Genomic DNA, 21203 nt, shown 5'->3' on the forward strand with positions numbered 1-21203 from the left:
AAGAGATGTTCTACCCTAAAAAACTAGAGAGACAAAGAAAGGCTAAATAAAAAGACATAATAGAATTGGTCCAAAATGATAAAATCAACAAACAAGTGAGGAAGAATCAACGAAGATCACCAAGGTTATAAAACACAGTGACAATATAGTAGACCAGTTAAAGAATGCACTTCTTTACATCTCATTGTTGTCATTAATCTTTAGCTAGAGCTTGATCGCAATGCATTATAAAAGGTTTTCAATGAGGCATATATCCCTTAAAATATTATGAAGGATTCCATATAAAATTTGTTAAATAGAATCCAAGCCATCAATTACATGTTCTTCAATAAGAATGAACTTAACTCTAAGGGAATTGGTTATGACAAGTTGTTATAATTCATTGTGAGGTGCAAATAATGTGTAATTACCAATATGCTCATCAATTACCTATTTTTCATTAAAAATGAACTTGACTCTAAGGGAATTGGTTATAAGTTATTATAAATCACTATGAGGTGCAAAAAATATGTAATTACCAATATGCTCATAAATAATAATTATGTTTTAAATGTGTTACCGAGATATGTGTTAGATAAGATATTAATTGATGCATCTCACATGATGTCAATTAACATGATTGTTAGAGCTTATAATAAGTCACTAAGACAAGTTGTTGGGAATATTATGGATTAACGTTATTTGAGTTGTGGCATCATATTTACTCCAAAGAATAAAACATATTATTAATAGAGGCTTGTTCAATATAAAGGGTGAGTAAGTCTTATCAATGATAAGGAATATACCATTTCCTTATATTTAAACTAAAGATAATAATGATTGCAATCTACATGCTTTTGAGATAGTAAATGTTGAATGGGTGCTAGAAAATACAATGTTAAGAACGCCCTAGATTTTAGAAACTGCTAAGATGGTTGAAAAATGCTTTTTAAAACATAGGTTATCATTCTAATATGACCCAACCATATGGATGCCTGAGAGGTTTCAATATGATGAAAATAAAGTGCCCTGATTAAATTTTTAACATAGGGTTTAAACCTAGTAAGAAAGATATAAGAGGGCTATTGAGAATAAAAAAGAAAAGAGATTGGCCCGAATTGAATGGGTCTCATAAAGACTTGCTGGAAATTCCTCTTATGCATATGACCTAAAAAGGAATTAAAGAGCCTAATAAAAAAGCTCAATGATACTCATATCAAACATTTAGAAAAATCTGAAAAGAAAGACTATGATGGACACCTTTAGACTATAGAGGACTTTCATATAAAAAGCTCATGGAATGCTACCCTAATTAAGAGGTACGAGTCTAATAAAGAAAGGCTGGAAATTCCTCTAATACATGACCTTTTTACGACCTACTTATATGATATGGCCTAAATAGAAATTAAAGAGCCTAAGAAAGAAGCTCATTGATGCTGATATCAACCATCTAAAAGGATTTGAAAAGAAAAGCCATGATGAAGACCTTAATAATATAAAAGACTCTCATGAAATACTACCCTAGTTCATCATCAACACTCTAGAAGATCTCCCAACTGAATTTGTAAGAAGATTGGCTAAAGGAGAAGAGTTGAACACTTAGGGGATCTAAGAAATCTTAATTTTTTTAAAAAGTAATTCTTATAATGTGCTTTGTTTTGTTTGAATGTTATGTTTTTACCTTGCCGATAATCATGACTTAAGATATTGGCATAAGTTTTTTAAGCCTTTTTTTTTATTTTAATGAGATCATGCATTTTCCTTTTAAAGTATGCCTTTTTATCTTTCTTTTGCCTGTTTAATTTTTTTGAATGCAAATTATACACTCACATCAACACACCTTTTGCTTTTTTTTCTTTCAGGAAATCTAAAAGCGGATTTTCAATAAATATATAATGACACCATACTGATAGTGATTAACCAAACTTTGATAATATATATATGCAATGGATGAGGGAAAGTGGGAGAAAAAAGATGTAAAAGAGTTTACTAGACTAGTTGAACAGCCTGAGCATGCTTGGAAGTTGTCCAAAAAAAAGCTAGAATTAATAAATATAGACATTAAGCAAGATAATAAAGAATTGAAATTTGGGATGTTGATCATTGCTTATGTACGAAGTGATTTGGTACCCTATTACAAAATTATGTTGATATTTTTGCTTGGTTATATGCTAACATGTATGGTCTAGACATTAAGATTATGATGTGTGTGTGTGTGTGTATTGTAGCGAAGGGATGATTCATTGATGATTATGATACTTTGTGTGCGGTCTATGTCTGATTCCATCATTAATGGAGTTTCGCCTTGTAAAAAAGTGGTAAATATTGAGAATTACATCATTTGCACCCAATAATTGGAATCTTATTTGCTTATGTGTGTTATTTTATTATATATGCTATCAAGTTCCAAGGCCACTATTTTTCTAAGGAAATGATTCATGTGTATTCATTTTTATTTCACTTTACTTTTTTCTTGTGTGTATTATAACCAAAGATGTTTTCTATGATTAATGTGTGCACTGCAACTAGCCTTAAGGCTAGACGCCGGAGAAATATCGTTGATTGAGTTCATCTTACATCCATGTAATTAACCCTTTGTCCAGACTCTGGTAAATCAATTATTAGGTTCATAGAACCATTAACCTAGGTGGTGCTACTTTACTTATTTGTGCGTTATGTAATTATTATTTTCTTAATTTCATGAAGTTACTTTCATCAAAAACCATATCACGTGCGAGCATGTGAGGATTAGAGTTGGGTCATAAAGAGCGACGATAAAGATGGATTTATATATATAACATAATTATAAAATATGTTTAATACATATATGCATAATTTTATATAAATAATGCCTATCCAAAACTCAAAAAAAATTGTAAAATTCTAAAACTAAAATCTTTATACTTAAAAACTCAAATGGGTTAATATGACAATTTTGTTTTAGAGTTTTGTCGGCAAATATTTTTTTAAAAGAAGAAGACGAAGATCAAGAAGCAAATACAATAGTCTCTCTTTTATTTCATAAGCATGTTATCGAGAATGAGAAATTATACGCACTTAAAGCTTGATGAAGGGTCCACGATTTTGAGAGTGTAGGTTTCTCCTATAATCCTGTATTATTATTTTTTCTCCATTTACAAAGGCATAAGAAAGAGAAAAGGGCATCACCCTATTGGTTATTAACACAAAATTTCATAATTATATTAAAGAGCTAGAACTCCTTGAGAACTTTTAAATAAATGTTACACTCTTAATACAATATATATCAACATTATAACATTTCTCCAACAAGTAAATTTCACCTAATTACCTCTAATTAAGAGAAACACAACAATGAAGAAATCCTTAAAAAAGATATTTTCAAAATTAGGTTAATCCTATTTTTCCATTATTTTTTTTATTTTTTAACCACATAAAACTCTAAGTAATATAGAATAAGTTTGATCTTTAATCACTCCTAATTTATACAGTATATTATGAGAACTTTAGTTTGCCTATAAATGCTTAAAAATAAGCTAAAACAATACTATTAAAATCTGAAACTAATAGAACTACATCAAAGTTCATAGAATTATAAAATTTGAATCCTTATATATATATATATATATATATATATATATATATATATATATATAGGAAATTTCTATATTGTCTTATATTACTTTTTACTCATTTGGAGAGAATTATCCATAAAATTTATGTAATTCCTTTTGAAAAATTCTGCTAATTTATATAAAAAATGCTTACTAGAATAAAATTTCATAAAAATATTATTCATACCTATATTGTTTATAGGTTCTATTCACATCACACACAGATATGATTGGTTTGATTATCTATTTTATTATTAAATATATTTGGAGAAATCATCTAATGACTAAATAGATCATAATTTAATTTATATTATCTTTTCATGATGATTATAACTATTTTTTATGATTTTTATGAGTGGAGAAATTACTATTTTGAATTAGTTAAAGAAAATAATTGTCATATAAATCAAAGTGAAAATAGTGATCTCTATATATTTTTCAAATATTACAAGTTTAATAGTAATATGAGTAAAAACAAATTGTTTTGCAATTTATTATGTGTTGCATCGAATATAAAAATTCGTTATATTTTATTACTATCACAAACAACTCTATTTTTATTTCATAATCTATTTTATTTGTTTTAACTATTTTAGTTTTTTTTAAAAAAACAAAACAATAACAAAAAATCATGTAAAAACAGTCGTTATCTGTACGGTTAATATTATTATGAATTATTTAGGAAACAAAAGGCATACAAAGAAGTATTAATACAAGAGTAATAAGAATCTATAGTGTAAAACAAGGGAATTGCTGATATTTCATTTCATCCCAGTAATCTACTTTGATAGATCTTCCTCATGCTACAAGTTTTTATTTTTGTTCATTCAATCTTCACCTCTGCATCCCAATACAAATTAGTTATGTTCTTCCCTGGAACCCAAAAATACAAAATTAATTAAATTGAGCTAAGTCCATAATAAAAATAAGGGCCAGCAAAGGCTTATCGTTAGAAGTCCAGACACGCAAGCTCTGCTGAGCCCAGAGAGAGAGAGAGAGGACACGTATATAGACAAAAGATTTAATTAGTTTTTGAAAGAGTAGCGGATTCTATTTTCATACCAAGTAAATGGTCCAAGCGCAATTGGGCACCTAAAATAGGGAAATTCATGTAGAAATAGCGCAATTGGGCACTTTTGTTTGTTTTTTTTAAAAAAAATGTTATAAAAGACTAAGGAAATAATATTTTATTGTAGGAATGGCAACATTATTCTATTTTTTTACTTCGTCGAAAATTAATTTAAAATTTTATATATTTTTATTAATAAAAACATTATTTTTTTTATTTACAGTTATATTTTTTACTCAATATCATAAAACATATAAATAACATTTATATTGTTATACATTAATTATTTATATTAAAAAATTATTATATTCATAGTTAAGCGAGTTAAATGGACATGTTAAAAAAAATTTATATTTATTAATATGGATAATTTTTTATTTATTAATTATATACCTGTATAAATATTTTAATTTAAAATTAAACCTTTTTTGTAAAAAAAATATGCATTTTAAAAACTTGTATATTTATTTTTTTTATCAAAAAAACAATTATCAAATCCACAGTAAAATACAGGTAAAATAACTAGATAGAAACTACAAGTGACGTGACATATTCTTTGCTGTGAAGACCCTTTCTTCCTGTTTGAGAGAGGTACCCTCAAAATGCATATGTCAGCATGCTCACCTCATATTTGAGAATTCATTGCATATTATTATTAGATATTGAGAACGTGGCAAGGTTTGTTCGCGGTAGTTATGATTATTTTTTAAAGTATTTTTAATAATAAAATATATTAAAATAATATTTATTTATTTTTTAAATTATTATTAAGATTAAGATCAATGCATCCAAACAATTCAAAAAATATATAAAAAAATTAATAAAATAAAATTTTGATTTTTTATAAAATATAATTTACACCGCATTTCCAAACGTTCTCAACCATATATATATATATATATATATATATGAAAAGAGTGAAGGGAAGTTTAAGAACTCCTTGTTATTAAACAACGTATTTAGTTCTTTGTTTTGTAGTTTTTACTCTGCTTTATACAAATATAAGACATATTATTTCAAAAGGCACGTGGAAGATGATTTTGAGGTGAAAATATAATTATTTTTATGAAAAAAAAAAAAACTTAATTTGTTTTAATTTAAAAAATTGAAAGAGAAAAAAATATTATTATTTCATATTCTTAATCTTACATTCACAAATATAAGTGCTATAATTTTTATTTACAAAAAACAATTGTACTTATTTTTTATCTCAAATATATATGTAATTGAAATATTTTTTATGGATAATGATGAACATTTCTTGCTATATACTTCTTATAATATAAAATAAATAAATAAATAAGTGAATTTAAATTAAATAAATACAAGTGTGGAAATTATATGAAATTAATATAATGTTTCAATATACAATAACAATGTTAGTCTCTTATTAACTTAACCACTAAGAATCTTATAATAAGTTTGTGTGCTTTATGATTATTTTAATTAAATAGATCAACAATAAATTCTTCTAGAAAACATTATCATGGTTTATTTTTAAATTATAATATAACATAATAAATACAACACAATATAATACCCCAAATCCAATCCAACCCAACCTAATTGATGCTTTTTGTGTGGTTATGGGCTTTTAGAAAACTAAAGGAATAATTTAGGGTTGAGAAAAAAATTAAAAAAATAATTAAATCAAAAAAATTAAAAAATAAATAGTCGAAAAAATCAAACCATGAAAAAAACCGATTAAAATTTTGAAAAAATCGACCAGTTTGGTTCAATTTCAATTTTATAAGTCTGAAACTAAAAAAACCGAACCGAACCCAAACTAGAAAAAACAAGCCAAAACAAAAAACCGAGTCAAAATCAAAAAACAAAGCCAAACAAAAAAAAGAGCCAAATTGAAAAAATTAAGTCAAACCGAAAAAATTGAGCTAAACCGGTTTGAATTGATTTTTATTTTAAAAAATCAAATTAAAACCGGTCAGTTTAGTTTTAGTTTTTTTTAAAAAAAATTGGTTTAATTTTTTTTTTTATAAAATTAGAATTGAATCGAAAATATAAACAAGAGAAAGTCTTTGGGATAGAGATGGGATTTTTGTGACTGATGAAGGGTAAAAAGAAGAAGCTACCCAAGTTTCCTGCTTTTCTTTTTGACAAAGCAACTAAGCTTTTATCAATGTTGTTGAAAAACAAAAAACTAAAGGAAGCTAAATTCCAAAAAGCTAGAAAGTACATCAGGCTCTTATGGCCAGAAGCTGAAAAAAGGAATGGCCAGGATCCAATAAGAAAGACATGCAAAGATTTTTTTAGTAAAGTATTTGATTAATCTTTATAGTTTTAGTATATTTAACCGCTATATTATTAATTTCTTTTTTCAATACTTTTTTTTTATCTTTCTTGAAAGATAGAATAAAGAGAGTTCGGTCAAACTGAGAAATTTGGATACGAAGATGTTAACTTTTTGGAAGAAGAAAAAAAGACTACTAAATTCAGAATGGTCAGCATCAATCAAAAAAATATTTAATTATATTATAACTAAAGATAAAATGGATACTATTTTTCCACACCCATTAGCACTTTGAATTACAATAATAATTTATAGTGTTTTTTTTTTGTATTTTAACCTTTTTTTCCTTTAGTTATTAATTTTTTTTTTCTAATTTAGTACTTACATAATATATTTATAAGATTTAGAATTGATAATTTATTTTAATTTACTTTTTATATGGATATTGAAATATAAAAAAATATCCAAGTGTGATATGGTGTATTTTTTTAAAAAAATAATTAAAAAAATAATTTTAAAAAAACTAAATTAATAAACTTTGTGAAGTCAATGACTCGATTTACGAGTTTAATGAGGTAACCTTGTTTTCCAGTTTGCGGGTTTAAGGGGTATTTTTTTTCTAATTGAACTTGATTATGTGAGTGTTTATTTTTTTTTTATCATATAGTTAAAAAATAATTAAAAAAAAAAACATGTTATTAAATTTTAGAAAGTCCATTGATTCATTGACGAGTATGACAAGTTTAACTTTTTTTTTTATATATAAATTCATTTTTTTCAATTACATCATTTGATTTTGGACTGATTAAGAATCGAGTTTCATGATTTGTTTCATTTTGTTTTCTATGAGGTTATTATAGTCTTTAAAAAAAAGTCTCAGTATTGATTTGATGCTTAATTTTATGATTGTCTATTTTTATTATCATATAGTTAAATAAAAAATACTTTAGAAAAAAAAACAAGTTATTAAATCCAATGAAATCCATTACCTATTGTGCAGGTTTGACATGTTGATCTGAGCTGCCTAATTCATGAGTTTAGTGGGTTTACTCATCAAACATTATATGTTTATTTTTTCTAGTTTTCTATAGGGTTATGACGATCTCATATATATATATTATGGTTGTGCTCAATTTTAAAAGCATCTAATGTTATCATAAAATTAAAAAAATTACAAAAATAACAAAATTATTAAGCCTATTGAATGCCATAACTTAGGTCACAGAATGAACAAGATCGATCCAATTTGACATTGTTTTAATATAAAAAAATAATTTTAAATTTTTTTAAAAAATTATATCATATTTTTATAGATCATTCAAGTTATTTTTAGATTTATTAAATTAAATAATTTATTTTGGATCAGCTTACATATGTTTTAATTTGAAACTTGAAATAGATAAAAATTAGGTTGATAGATTTTAAGATAGAATCGTTTGACTGAATGTAATGATATTATCAAAAAAAAACCAAATATGATAGTATAATACTATAAGAACTAATAAATTAATATTCACGTGGGTACCATCGGTCTAGGATTCGGAATTTGCCTATGTAAGGTTGCTCTCATGAGATCTTGGTATTAAAGGTGTTGCTACCTAACTCCACTCCACTGGTTGAAAAGTTCATTCGTTTAGGCTGCCATTTTAGTACTTCTGCACTCGTAAGAGTTCGAGTACAATAGCTCATCAGAAATTCCTTGATAGATTATTATGATGTTTTAATATTAAAAATAAATTATTTAAAATTATTTTTTTTAGTATTTTAAATTGTTTTGATATGTTAATATTAAAAAAATTTAAAAATAAAAATATGTATTATTTTAATATATTTTTAAAAAACACTTTAAAAATAATCTTGGTGTCTACATCCCTAGTCATTTTGACAAGTTATTCTTTTCAACTCTCCAACCGTGGTTACGCCATAAAAGCAATTAGATATTTTCTACTTTATCTAGAAGAGGCTGTTGTTTTGCTGTCCTTTTTATTAAAAAAATGAATTATTACGTGGAATCACATAATATATCATATTATAATTCTACAACTTTAATAATAAATCTCGTGCTCGATAATTTTATGTGACCATAGGATATGTCATGAAAAACTAGTACCAAGTCGCACAATGAATTGTAAAAACCATAAGATAATCTATGGAATAAGTGCTGTAAGAATATAATATATGTTTACTTCAATGACAATGCAACAGATACCTTTACATTATTACTGAAATTAATAATATGTTTAAGGAGAATTACAAACAAATAAAAAAATTGAATAAAAAAAAATAATAGAAAGAAGATGATTTTAGAAAAATCCTCTCAAAAAATTATTATTTACCAAGACTCAAAATTTTATTCATTGTAATAGTATAATTACAAAACTATCTGAAAGTCATAAAACATTTGAACTGGATATTGAGGGCAATATGATCTTTTTACCATGACATAATTATTATTTACAAATTATATGAGATTAGATTAATTATTTTATTTTTTATTACATGATAAAATTAATAATTTAACCACATGATAAAAAAAATATATATATAATGCTATAACTCGGGACATTTGGTTTTTTTATTTTTTTTTCAAAATAGTATAATTTTTATTAAAAGAACATGTGCATGCACTAGCAAGTTGATGGCCCCGCCCATTTTAGGTGACTTGTGCAAGATCGTTCGGCCATCAAATACCATCTTTTAATATGGTATTGGAAGGTCTTGCCTCCCTTATATAATAAGGCGACACATGTGCCAAATGCGCTAGTGATTTGGCACTAACAACCATTTTTTTTTTTCTCTCCTCTTTAAATCTCGTGTTAACCCTTTTAAAATTTCAGATTAACTCCTTTAATTTTATTTTATTTTCATATTTGATATATGTCCTTTTAATTACTATTTTTTATTTTGAATAGTCTATAAAATTAAAAATATTATTTTAATTTCACCATCTTTTATTTTTTTAATCTTTCAAGTTCGATCCTCATTTTCTTGATCACTATTTGTTTTGTTTGATATCATTTTTTAGATTGTTTTTTCTTACAATTTCATCCTTCATAGTTTTTTTTGTTTCAATCAAATTTGATCCCTATTTTTTTATTGCTATGTTTTGCTTTGTTATTTTTTCTTAATTTGCTTTTTATGAGTGTAGTCTCTAGATCAAAGGTTAACACCAGTTAATTTTTTTGATCTTTTTTTTAAATTGATTTGTTTAAATTTTATCATTCAACATTTTGATTTATTGGATATTAGTATTCTTGTATTTGTTTTGTTTTATTTTCTATTGTGTTATCTTGATCTTGTGCCCATAATCACAAGTTTAGCAGGTTAACCTGAGTTAACTCTAATTTTTTTTAAAAAAACTTTTTTTTAACTAAACTTCTTTTTTCATTGTTGTCGTTTGATATTGGTTTGTTTCATGATTGAGCTTTATGATTTTATTTAGTTTTCTTTCAAACAAGATTATCCTAATATTATGCTTGAGTTAAAGATTTTGCATCTTAATCTGGGTGGGCTCAAAAAAACTTTTTTCAACATTTTTTAATTATATATATTTTTTTTAATTTTCATCTTTCAACATTTTATTTTCTGGAAATTGAGCTTCAACGTTTTTTTTTTTTTCTATGAAGTTATCACTTTTTCATTTTATTTGTTATGAATTGACATTTAGACTTTTTTTTTTCCTACTTTCATTTCTTAGTTTGAGAGTTTTAGAAAATAAATCAAGTTTAGGATATTTGCCCAGGTTCGCTACTTTATTTAAGCTTATATTTTTTTTTATAATTTTGCTTTTTTAATTTTTTACAATTTGCTTTTTATGGGGTTAGTCTTGTGTTCATGACTAGAATCATCGATGTAAAGAGTTGTCACGATTGACTTTTGTTATTTTTATTTTTTTTTAAATAATTTATTTCAATTTTATCCTTCATTTATTGAAAAATGTTCTTTATACTTTTTTTTTTCCTTGCATTTCTATTGGGTTGTCATAATCGTTTGGTCATAGTCTAAGTTGGCGAGTTAACCCAGGTAAAATCGAATTGTTTTTTGTTTTTTTATTTGATTTTTTTTTTATTTTTATCATTTAACATTGGGTTGTTAGATAATTGAGTTTCATGATTTTATTCGATGTCCTTTCAAACACGATTACCCTAATATCACGATCAAATCAAAGATTTTGCATCTTGACCCGAGCGTGCTCAAATCAAGTTATATATATATATATTAATAATTTTTTCATAACATTTTATTTGCTAGAAATTCAGCTTCAGCTTCAACTTTTTTCTTTTTAGTTTTTGTTTTATAGAGTTATCATTTTTTCATTTTATTTGTTAGGAATTGACATTTTAACTTTTTTTCTTGCTTTCATTTCATAAGTAACGAGTTTTAGAGATTGTATCAGGTTTAGGATATTTTCCCGAGTTTGCTCCCTTTTTTTCCCTTTATTTAAGCTCTTTTTTTTTTTTCTCTAAAAGATGCTTTGTTATTTTTTACGGTTTGCCTTTTATAGGGTTAGTTTTGGGTTTATGACTAGAATCACCGGTTTTAAAAGTCAACACAAGTTGACTTTTGTTATTTTTATTTTTTTAAAAAAATTAATTTATTTCAATTTCATCCTTCATTTATTAGAAATGTTTTTCATATCTTTTTTTTTTCCTTTCATTTCTATTGAGTTACCTAGACATTAGGATTAGGTCAGAGATTTTTCATCTTGACCTGAGTGTGCTTGGATTGATTTTTTTTTTGAATTATATTTTTTTTCTTAGTTTTTGTCTTTCAACATTTTATTTTATAGAAATTGAGTTTTAGCTCTTTTTTTTTTTCAACTTGTTTCTATGGAATTATCACGTTCTCATTTGATTTATCAAAAATTATAATTTAGACTTTTTTTCATGCTATCTTTTTAATGAGATTATCTTAGTCTTATACTCATAATCATAGAGTTTGCGAGATAATCCAGTTTAACTGGAGTCTGTTTTTTATGTTTTTAAAATTATTTTTTTAGTTTTTCTTTTTAATATTAAGTTGTTTAGTAATTCAAATGAGCTTAAGTTATATATTTTTAGCTTTTTTGTTGTTATTTTTATTTATATTATTTAAATTACCCATATTTATCCAATAAGTAAATCCCATAACTTTTTTTCTTAACATTTTTTTTACATAAAAAAAGGATTTTGTCATCCCGCGGCGAAGCTAGTGTACGCTTATCCATTTCTCGAAGAATATTAATTTAAGGTAAATCATGCCACCATTTTTATTTTTGACCTATCATTTCCGTGGGACTAATCAAAGGATGTGGAATTACTCTCAAGTCTTAACCATAGAAATGCCAACATTTTTACCAGTCTTGCTCTTCACTATCATTACATTTGACAGTATTATTATTATTATTAAAACAGTATATCAATAATTGCGTTGGCGTGGTAATCAGCAATAATACTTTGCATGCTACCTCACCTTATTTAGAGCAAAAAAAAAAAAAAAAAACACAATATGACTGGTCAAACAGCAAACTAATTTGCCGAGGTACTTTTGCCAGTTACCAAGCCCAATTCCTTCGTTATATATATATATATATATATATGAAAAGACAATCTCGTAAATACCCAAAGAAATCAGGGCTAAACTTTAAGGCAAGTAGTCGCTTATCTATGTGTGCCTCCAGTCTAAAGCCTTCTCTCCTTTCCTCGCCACCAGAATCCAGAAAAATAACAGTCAATCTCTCTAAGCCCCTGCTGCTTTTACGCGGTAGAGTAGAAATAGACGACGGGCTCAGACTTTTCAAGCCAAACACCAGTTCTCCTCCATGCACTGAATCCTAAACCTAATCGTAATCCCAACCACCACTTCAAACCAATCCTTTCGCAATCTCTCACACGCATCACAAGCCATGGGTGGAAATGGGAAGCGCAGGTGGAAAATCTCCTTTTATTCTCGCTCAAAACCTACACAAACACAACAACAACAACAACAACCTCCTAAAGAATTCCTTTGCCCCATTTCTGGATCCTTAATGTTCGACCCCGTTGTTGTCTCCTCTGGCCAAACCTTCGAGCGGCTCTCCGTCCAAGTTTGTCACGATTTAGGCTTTATCCCCACCCTCCAAGACAACTCCCTTCCTGATTTCACCACCGTAATCCCCAATTTAGCAATCAAAACAACGATTCAAAACTGGTGTGATTCTTCAGGCACCCAGCACCCTCCCGCACCGGATTACTCCTCCCTCGAGGAGATTATCCGTGAGAAAATGAAATTCTCGTCCCCGTCAGCATCATCGTTATCCAAGTCGATGCAGTTAAGTCCAGATATTAGAGTTTCCGAGAGGGAGTTGCTCAAAGCAGTTGCTGAAAACCCTCCGGTTTTGTTCTCCCATGCCAACACCGAGTTGACTCACCGAGTCAACCATTTCTACTCCAGCTCCTCCGAGGAATCTGTAATTGTCAACACAGCCGCCACTCCATCAGCGAGTCCACCCACTCCTTTGCCTCTCGCTACTCGGCCAGCGTGTTATTCTTCCACTTCATCGTCGTCCAATTCGATTGCGGAATCCGAAACCCTAACCGTAACCGAAAATCCTAAATTGTCGCGTGAAGAAGATGAGATAGTGGAAAAGCTTAAGAGTCTTGATGTACGCGATCAAGAACAAGGTCTGATTTCGCTACGAAAGATCACGAGAACGAAAGAGGAAACCAGAGTTTCACTTTGTACGCCTCGATTACTCTCTGCTCTTCGTACTTTATTCCCGTCACGGTATTTTTCTGTCCAAACAAATGCCATTGCTTCACTTGTTAATTTGTCGTTAGAGAAAGTAAATAAGGTGAAAATTGTGCGGTCTGGTTTTATTCCTCTATTGATTGATGTGTTGAAAGGGGGATTTGATGAAGCGCAAGAGCACGCGGCTGGTGCTTTATTTAGTTTAGCTTTAGAGGATGAGAATAAAATGGCAATTGGTGTTTTAGGTGCGTTGCAGCCGTTGATGCACATGTTGAGGGCAGAGAGTGAGAGAGCTCGCCATGATTCCTCATTGGCCTTGTATCATTTGAGTTTAATACAGAGCAATCGGGTTAAGTTGGTGAAACTTGGGGCTGTTTCGATGTTGTTGAGCATGGTGAAATCGGGTGATCTGGCGAGTAGGTTGCTGCTTGTGTTGTGTAATTTGGCTGCTTGTAATGAAGGGAGGTCGGCCATGCTTGATGCTAATGCGGTGGCAATATTGGTGGGGATATTGAGGGAGGGTGGTGGAGGGGATTCAGAGGTGATTCGGGAGAATTGTGTGGCTGCATTGTTTGCGTTGAGTCATGGGAGTATGAGGTTTAAGGGATTGGCTAAGGAGGCAAGAGCCGTGGAGGTGTTGAGGGAGATTGAAGAGCGAGGGAACAATAGAGCAAGAGAGAAAGCTAAGAGGATTTTGATGATGATGAAAGGGAGAGACGAGGAGGACGAGGACATTTGTTGGGAAGAGGTTTTGGAATCAGGTGGAATCAGTCGGACTCGGTACCGAGCTGGTGGCAGAAATTTGCCCGGTCCAAACTCCACTAATTTTTGATTTTTGTAGAGTCTCTGTCATTATTTATTGTCTTTTGTTTATTGATACATCTTTGTGGGTGTGAAGGTGGGAATATGTTTTATGCCCCTTTCTTTCTCTTATTGTTGTTGAGTTCGATTGATGGTAATCAAAGCTGTAATATATTTGGAATGTGTTGGATATGTACATAAGATATGTACATAAACAGCTAGGATTTGGAATAGAGATTAGAAACAAAATTTGGATTTAGTATTGATGGATATTTCACTAATAATATGATCTACCTCTGTAAGTATATGCACATGCATAATTATTGGAGCTGACCACTACATTGTTTGTGCCAGGACCCAGGATTTTTATTATATTATCCCTTACTGACCTGTTCTTGAATAGCTTCGTTTGTTGACTTGTGTCCTCTTCCATTAGTGGTTTTCTGGGTACGTAACATTTATGATGGGAATAAATAGTTAGGTAGGCTACCCACTTTCCCCTTGGCATGTGGCGAAGCTCACCTGTCCATGTTGGATTCGGGATGTTGTAGGGTACTCTCTGTTATACACACATATATACATGTATGAATGTATTCTGGTGCTCGCCGTTCGCCTGTCAAGTGTTGAATGGAACTTTTTAGGACCAAAAAGTTTGGACTGTGGTTGAAATGAATTTGTGAAGGAATGATGAGTTTGAAAGAGCTTTCAGTTTTCTCCTCTTTTTCTCATATCAAATCAAGATTTGGACCCAGTGCCTCTGTTGCAAATGAGAAAATAGCTATGATATGTTTTAGCTGAGTTGTGCACTGGTGCGCAGTAATTCCTTGGTCATTTGTTCAATATATATGTAGTTACTTTAGCTGCCCTTTATAAATCTGTATTCTTCTCTGTGTACTGTAAGGGAAAAAAGCAATAAGATGCTTGACTAGACTTTTTTCGCCATGTAAACACGGATGAAATTTTCAGTAAAGAGAGAATTCGTTAGATAAATCATTGCCCATTTGGTTTTTTCACAAGTGGATGGAGTTTTCTACAGACAGGGAATTGATATTAGGATGCTGGTCCTGTCATAAAATAGGATACTGATTGTCTTTTGCAAAGATCCCGTCAAAAAATAGGATACCTATCTTGTTTATTCAAAAGTTCCCACTTGGTCTCCCACTCCATGCAACAATAAGGTATGGATTTGAAAAAACTTCATTTTTTTATGTTTTTAAATTGTTTTAACATGGGATATTAAAAATAATTTTTAAAAATAAAAAAAAAATTATTTTAATATATTTTTAAATAAAAAATATTTTAAAAAATAATTCTTACTACACCTCTAAATCCCGTGTAATAGCATTGTCCTAGCCATAGGTGAGACATGCAGGATCCTCACGTTGACAATTCATGTGTTCATGATGGCTTCACTCTCATTTCTTGTCTGGGTTGAACAAGCAAGTTGTTGTTCGGTCTTTTCAGGTGTTTTTTTTAGACATGAATTGAGATTGCTTGCAGTTTTAAAGACCCATGAGTGTTTCAAGAGGCACGAGTAATGGAGTATGTTACTATAGCTAGGCACATAGGAGCATTTGTTGTAAGAGTATGTTTCTTTTCGTGTTTCAAAAGTAATTTTGAAAAAAATTAATTTTTTTTTATTTTTTATTAACTTTAAATTAATATGTTTTTAATATTTTTAAATTATTTTAATAAACTATATTAAAAATAATTTTTTAAAAATAAAAAATATTATTAATATATATTTTAATATAAAAAATTATTTAAAAAACAACTTAAGTATACCATTCAACAAGCTGAAACCGAGTAAGGACAGTAGGAACGTGGGACTCACACATTGTATTTATTTGATTGCCTTTTTTGAGAGGGACGTGCCCTAAGGCTTGTCAAACACAAAGTATGATCGAAGATGAAAAACTAGAAGGAGATATTGGTAGAGAAACATGAAGAATTTTCATAAAGTCTTTCCGATTGCCATAGGTAGTTTTGATATTTGGAGACGATTCTTAAGTGGAGAAGGCCATTTTCGTGCGAGGTTGATAATGTATAGGCCATAAATCATTATTTTTAAATTTATATATTTATTTTTTCAAAGTGAATTTTTGCTTCTTAATTTTAAAATCAAGGAAAATTAGAAAATAGGCATCTATATTTGAGATTTTAAATTATTTTTCAAATTTTAATCCACCTTTATATTATTTATTTTTAATCTATTTAAAAAATAAACCGAAAATGAAATAAATACAAACAAATAAAAAGAGAGAGAGAGAGGAGGGACACAATTTTGGTGAAAAAGAAGGGTGCAAAAACGAAAAGAAAGAAAAGAAGAAACAGAAAAAATCCCTAAATGGCGAATCCCTGGGGTTATGAAAAAGCCTATTGCACCAAAATCCAAGTATTAATGAATTCCATTAAAAAAATCAAATCCACCCTAAAAACTAATAGGATCAAAATCAAATTATCAATTAAGTTCAAGGACTAAGATGGTGTTTGGCAATGCTTATGCGGTTGCGGTTGGTTAAAAAGCAGTAAAATACCCGTTTGGTTAATCACAAACCACAGTTTAATTTGACGTGGGTCCCATTAAAAATCACGTTTCAATTGAAAAAAGTGAAAAGCAGAATGAATTTGCTTTTCATGCGTCTGTACTCTCTCTCATCACCGACAATTTACATTTGCTTTTGCAATTACTTCCCAACTTCTCTCTGTCGTCCCTCATCAATTTGCTTGTCCCTCATCAATTTGCAAACCATTTTCCAACGGTTACAAACCCACATCACAGATCAATGTTCTGACGAGCTAAAAACCTCCAAAACTTTCCCCAAACTTCGGTTCCTTACCTTCAGTTCCTTACCTCTCTCTCACCACCAAACTTTTTTCCCCTGTAAACAACCTCCAAAACGGTTGCAGATCTGACGAGCTAAACCCAAATTTCCTTCCCCAAACTATTTGTCCTCTCTCTTCTCCTGCTAACCCCGTTTCTATTTTGCCCCAAAACCAACGCCAGAACACTTCTTCCCCTCTGTCCATCAAACACAAACCGTCACTCGATTGTCCCTCCATTGTTACAATTGCAGAAAAAAAACCAAGAGATACCGGTTAATGTGCGTTCCCCTTGTCAATTTTTGTTTAACGTGTGTCTCAAAATCTAACGGGTTTCTATTGTTTTTGATTTTGCAGAACACAGCTGCTACACCGTTTTGGGTTTGCAAAAGACAGAGACTGAGGTAAGTTCCTCCCTCATTTCCATCTTCATTTTCAGTTTTTTTAGATGAAGTATTTCATGTTTGTGCTGCTGCATGCTTGATTCCAATTTTTTTTTTGTAAATCTTTATAAACGGCACAGTAATGGCTTTCTGAAAAACTCAGCCCTAAACCGCCGTTCACCTTCTCCAAAAACCCCCTCTAATCTTCCCCTCTTCTGATTTTTGCATTGCTTTAACAATTCCTTGAATTTTTTTTTTTTGAATCTGGAGAGGCAAATGATGAATCTTTTGAATTGTTGAATGCTCAGACTCTTATTTGGGTTTGGGTTCTTATGATTAGATTCTTGAATAGGAAGATCTGATGCTCTCGGCTTTGTCTTCAAGTCTCGGCTTCAATGGGTTTTTTTTTAATTACTGGCAGCCAATGATGACAATACTATCTTCATGGTTTTTTTTCAATCTGGAGAGGCAGATGATGACAATACTATCTTCATGAATCTTTTGAATTGTTGAATGCTCTGCCTCTTATTTGGGTTTCGGTTCTTATGATTTGCTTTCATGGGTTTTTTTTATTATTGTGCTGGCAGCCAATGATGACAATACTATTTTCCCTTGAAAGCATGTCTATGGATCTGCCTAACTGTTGAAATGCATGAAGTAGGACGGTCTGAGGCTTGAATGGTTTTAGTTTTTTTTTTTGTTTTTCAAGATTTTGTTTTCTATAGCATGATGAGAAAACATAAAAAATAACAGTGTTATTTTGTTTTTCAAGATTTTGTTTTCAGCTGTTTTTTGTATTTCCTATGCTGCTATAGGTTTGTTTTTTTTAATTTGTTTGTTGGATGGATGATCGTTGCATTGTAGATGAAAACAGCTGCATTCATGGGTTTAGTGCGTGCATGATGCATATATAAAGATAGGTGTAGATGTAATGGATTTTGTGATTCTGGTCTTTTATAAACTGAGATGAGAATGGCTAAGTTCCTGCAGTATCTGGTCTTCGTACTGTCGGGAGTTAGCAATGCTTTGCTTGTTTACTAGAGCTCTAACTGATGTCTATGAAATCTCAAAGAATAAAATTCAGTAAATGATAACAGCTATTAGTTTCCAGTTCTGTTACTAGTCTAAAGGAACTGCAAAGTGTTTTTGCTGGAATTACTTGATGCTCACAGTTTCTTGTTTGGTATTTGCAGCTTCAATTTATCCGGCATGTCTCAGGCAACTATAGTTTGAAAAAGAAGCGTTCATTGAAAAAGATTGCTGGGTCAGAATCATAAAAAATGTAAGGATCTGCGCCTGACCATATCTTGATTTCTTTAGATATTATCATTGTGTCAAGTATTTTGTTTCAGTTTACTTACTAGCTCTCAGTCACAGATAAACATGCTTGCTTGCCAACATAGACAAGTTTGTCATTTCTTAAGCCATGTTGAACTAGTTGGTCTCTCCATTTTACCTTTGCAATTTTGCATAAACAAACACATGTTTTTGTCTTCGAAGGCTAAAAAATGGCTCTGAAGTCTACTGTTTTGTGCATGATGAGAAACATAAAAAATAACAGTTATCCATGGCTGATGCATTAGTGCTGATTATTGTTGAATCTGAAACTGTAGAGTTCTTTACAAGCTTTTTTTATAATTTGTTGTAATCCCATGAGTGGTCTGATTAACTGGGAAAAAAAGTAATTCTATGTGTGTTTGCTTGATTCCTTTACGTTAGCCAGCAGATGAGTTTTTATCATACTTTCTTTTTCGCAAAACTTCCCATGTAATGCTGAACTTTAGATTTACAGATCTCAATTGTTTTGAATTTAGCAAAATTTAATTGCTTCTATATACTGCTTGTCTGTTGTTCTTTGTTTATGTACTTTAGCAAATATATTCTGTTCTATTTTTTTTTTCCCTCTGTTTTTGTCAAAATAACAGCATGATGGCAATGAAGTGTTGCTTGATAATTCAAATTTTTTATCATGGCTGAAACTGAGTTTTCTGAGCAGTTAAAAATTAATGGGTTGCAATTAACATTTCATTACAAATGAACGTGAACATTCCCATTCAAATACATGTATGTGCTGAACATTTACTGTTATATTATTGTTATAGTCCACGGTTTATGTATGTGCCACTATTTATTTGATATCATTTATTGATTTCAAAATTTTTTTAAATGTGTTAAAAGATATCATGGAAGGTCTTGAATCTTTTGATAAGGCTGCTTGGACAAAAGACATGTTGCATATATTTTGTGATATATGCATTAAGGCAATTGATATGGGAATGAGACCTAATACTCATTTCGATAAAACGGGGTGGAAATTTCTTATAACATCATTCAAAGAACAAACTGGGCATTCATTCACTAAAACACAATTGAAAAACAAATGGGATGGATGCAAAAAGGATTGGAGGATATGGAATAAGCTGGTTTCAGAAACCGGTGTTGGCTGGAATAGTGAAATAGGCACAATTGCAGCTAGCGATGAGTGGTGGAAACAAAAAATTCAGGTACATTCCTTGTCATCCTAACAATTTCTTTTATTATTGTCAAATTCCATCCCTAAAATTTTACTAGTATTGATCCTTCATTACTTGATTTAATTTATACGCAGGAAATTAGAGGAGCCAAAAAATTCAGACATGTCGGTATTGAGCCATCTTTGAAGAATAAATTTGACCGAATGTATTCCAACATTGTCGCAACTGGAGCGTTTGCATGGGCTCCTTCATCAGGTGTACCTGCCGGCAGTGGTCTTGATCCTGGTACAAGCAATGCCGACATTGTTGATGATGGTTTGGAAGAGGGCAGCGGTGATTCGGAGGAAGATGTCAATCCAGATTTCCAGACTGACATGGCTCGAATGGTTGGAGAGATAAATATGTCAACCAGCAGCAATACAAAAAGCAGCGGCAAAAGAAAAGGACGAGATCATGCCGATGTGCGATGTAGAAAGAAGAAAACATCTGGAATTGGTGTTCAGCTGATGACAAGGTGCAATCATCTTCTTGAGAGTATGTCGACTAAGAGTGATTCGACGTCGATTAATTTGGATCGCGAAGGCTGTAGCATCCCCGAGGTGATAGCTGAGCTGCACTCAATTCCTGGAGTTTCAATTGAAGATGACTTCCACGACTTCGCTACGGAGTTTCTCATTTCAAGAAGGAAAAGAGAAATGTGGGCCAGTATGGGCGATAAGCAACAGAAGTTGAGATGGTTGCAGCGAATGTATGCACGAACTAAACGTGCTTAGCTGACATGGTATGATTTAAGTAGCTTAAATGTTAATCAATTAAAGTATGTTCAAGTGCTTACGATATTTATACATGTTTATTTTTTTGTTGCAGAGTTATGGGATGACGGTTTTTAAAAGAGTAGTTTCCATTTGCCGAAGTTTGTTCGAGGCATTGTATTATTCCACATTTGATTTTAAGGCATATGAGCATATGCGTTTGCGGTAATTTATGTACTTTTATATTTATTAAACTGCTTTGCGGGAGTAAACAAACTTGTATGAGAAATTGGTGGTTGTAATGTTGTATTTTATTTACGAATTACAATGTTCAATGGTTAATGTTAAATGGTTGACCCTTTAATGGAATTGG

The 21203-nt window shown here is 30.2% G+C and overlaps 2 protein-coding genes, 2 non-coding genes and 1 pseudogene across 4 annotated transcripts; all 5 read left to right on the forward strand.

Moving 5' to 3' along the window:
- Positions 1–12540: 12540 nt before the first annotated feature.
- LOC118033447 (U-box domain-containing protein 38) lies at positions 12541–14703 on the forward strand. Its single transcript, XM_035038431.2, has one exon. It carries the CDS (start codon positions 12774–12776, stop codon positions 14427–14429), a length of 1656 nt encoding a protein of 551 aa, XP_034894322.1. The 5' UTR covers positions 12541–12773; the 3' UTR covers positions 14430–14703.
- Positions 14704–17887: 3184 nt separating this feature from the next.
- On the forward strand, positions 17888–17969 carry LOC118033497 (small nucleolar RNA snoR64a; annotated as a pseudogene).
- Positions 17970–18190: 221 nt separating this feature from the next.
- LOC118033498 (small nucleolar RNA snoR20a) lies at positions 18191–18278 on the forward strand. Its single transcript, XR_004684865.1, has one exon. It is a non-coding gene; the product is annotated as a small nucleolar RNA snoR20a (small nucleolar RNA).
- An 853-nt stretch (positions 18279–19131) lies between these two features.
- Positions 19132–19216, forward strand: LOC118033496 (small nucleolar RNA R38). Its single transcript, XR_004684864.1, has one exon. It is a non-coding gene; the product is annotated as a small nucleolar RNA R38 (small nucleolar RNA).
- A 400-nt stretch (positions 19217–19616) lies between these two features.
- On the forward strand, positions 19617–21193 carry LOC118033445 (uncharacterized). The gene is made up of 3 exons (XM_035038430.2): positions 19617–20108; positions 20213–20859; positions 20946–21193. The coding sequence occupies exons 1-2, from the start codon at positions 19788–19790 to the stop codon at positions 20849–20851; spliced, it is 960 nt and encodes a 319-aa protein (XP_034894321.1). The 5' UTR covers positions 19617–19787; the 3' UTR covers positions 20852–20859; positions 20946–21193.
- Positions 21194–21203: the final 10 nt, after the last annotated feature.

This window comes from Populus alba, chromosome 15 (genome assembly GCF_005239225.2).
Source record: "Populus alba chromosome 15, ASM523922v2, whole genome shotgun sequence".
Lineage (NCBI taxonomy): Eukaryota > Viridiplantae > Streptophyta > Magnoliopsida > Malpighiales > Salicaceae > Populus > Populus alba.

Coding starts and splice junctions, on each gene's coding strand:
- LOC118033445 (XM_035038430.2), top strand. CDS start 19,788: ATGGAAGGTCTTGAATCTTTTGATAAGGCTGCTTGGACAAAAGACATG. Junction 20,109..20,212: donor GGTGGAAACAAAAAATTCAG/GTACATTCCTTG, acceptor ATTTATACGCAG/GAAATTAGAGGAGCCAAAAA.
- LOC118033447 (XM_035038431.2), top strand. CDS start 12,774: ATGGGTGGAAATGGGAAGCGCAGGTGGAAAATCTCCTTTTATTCTCGC.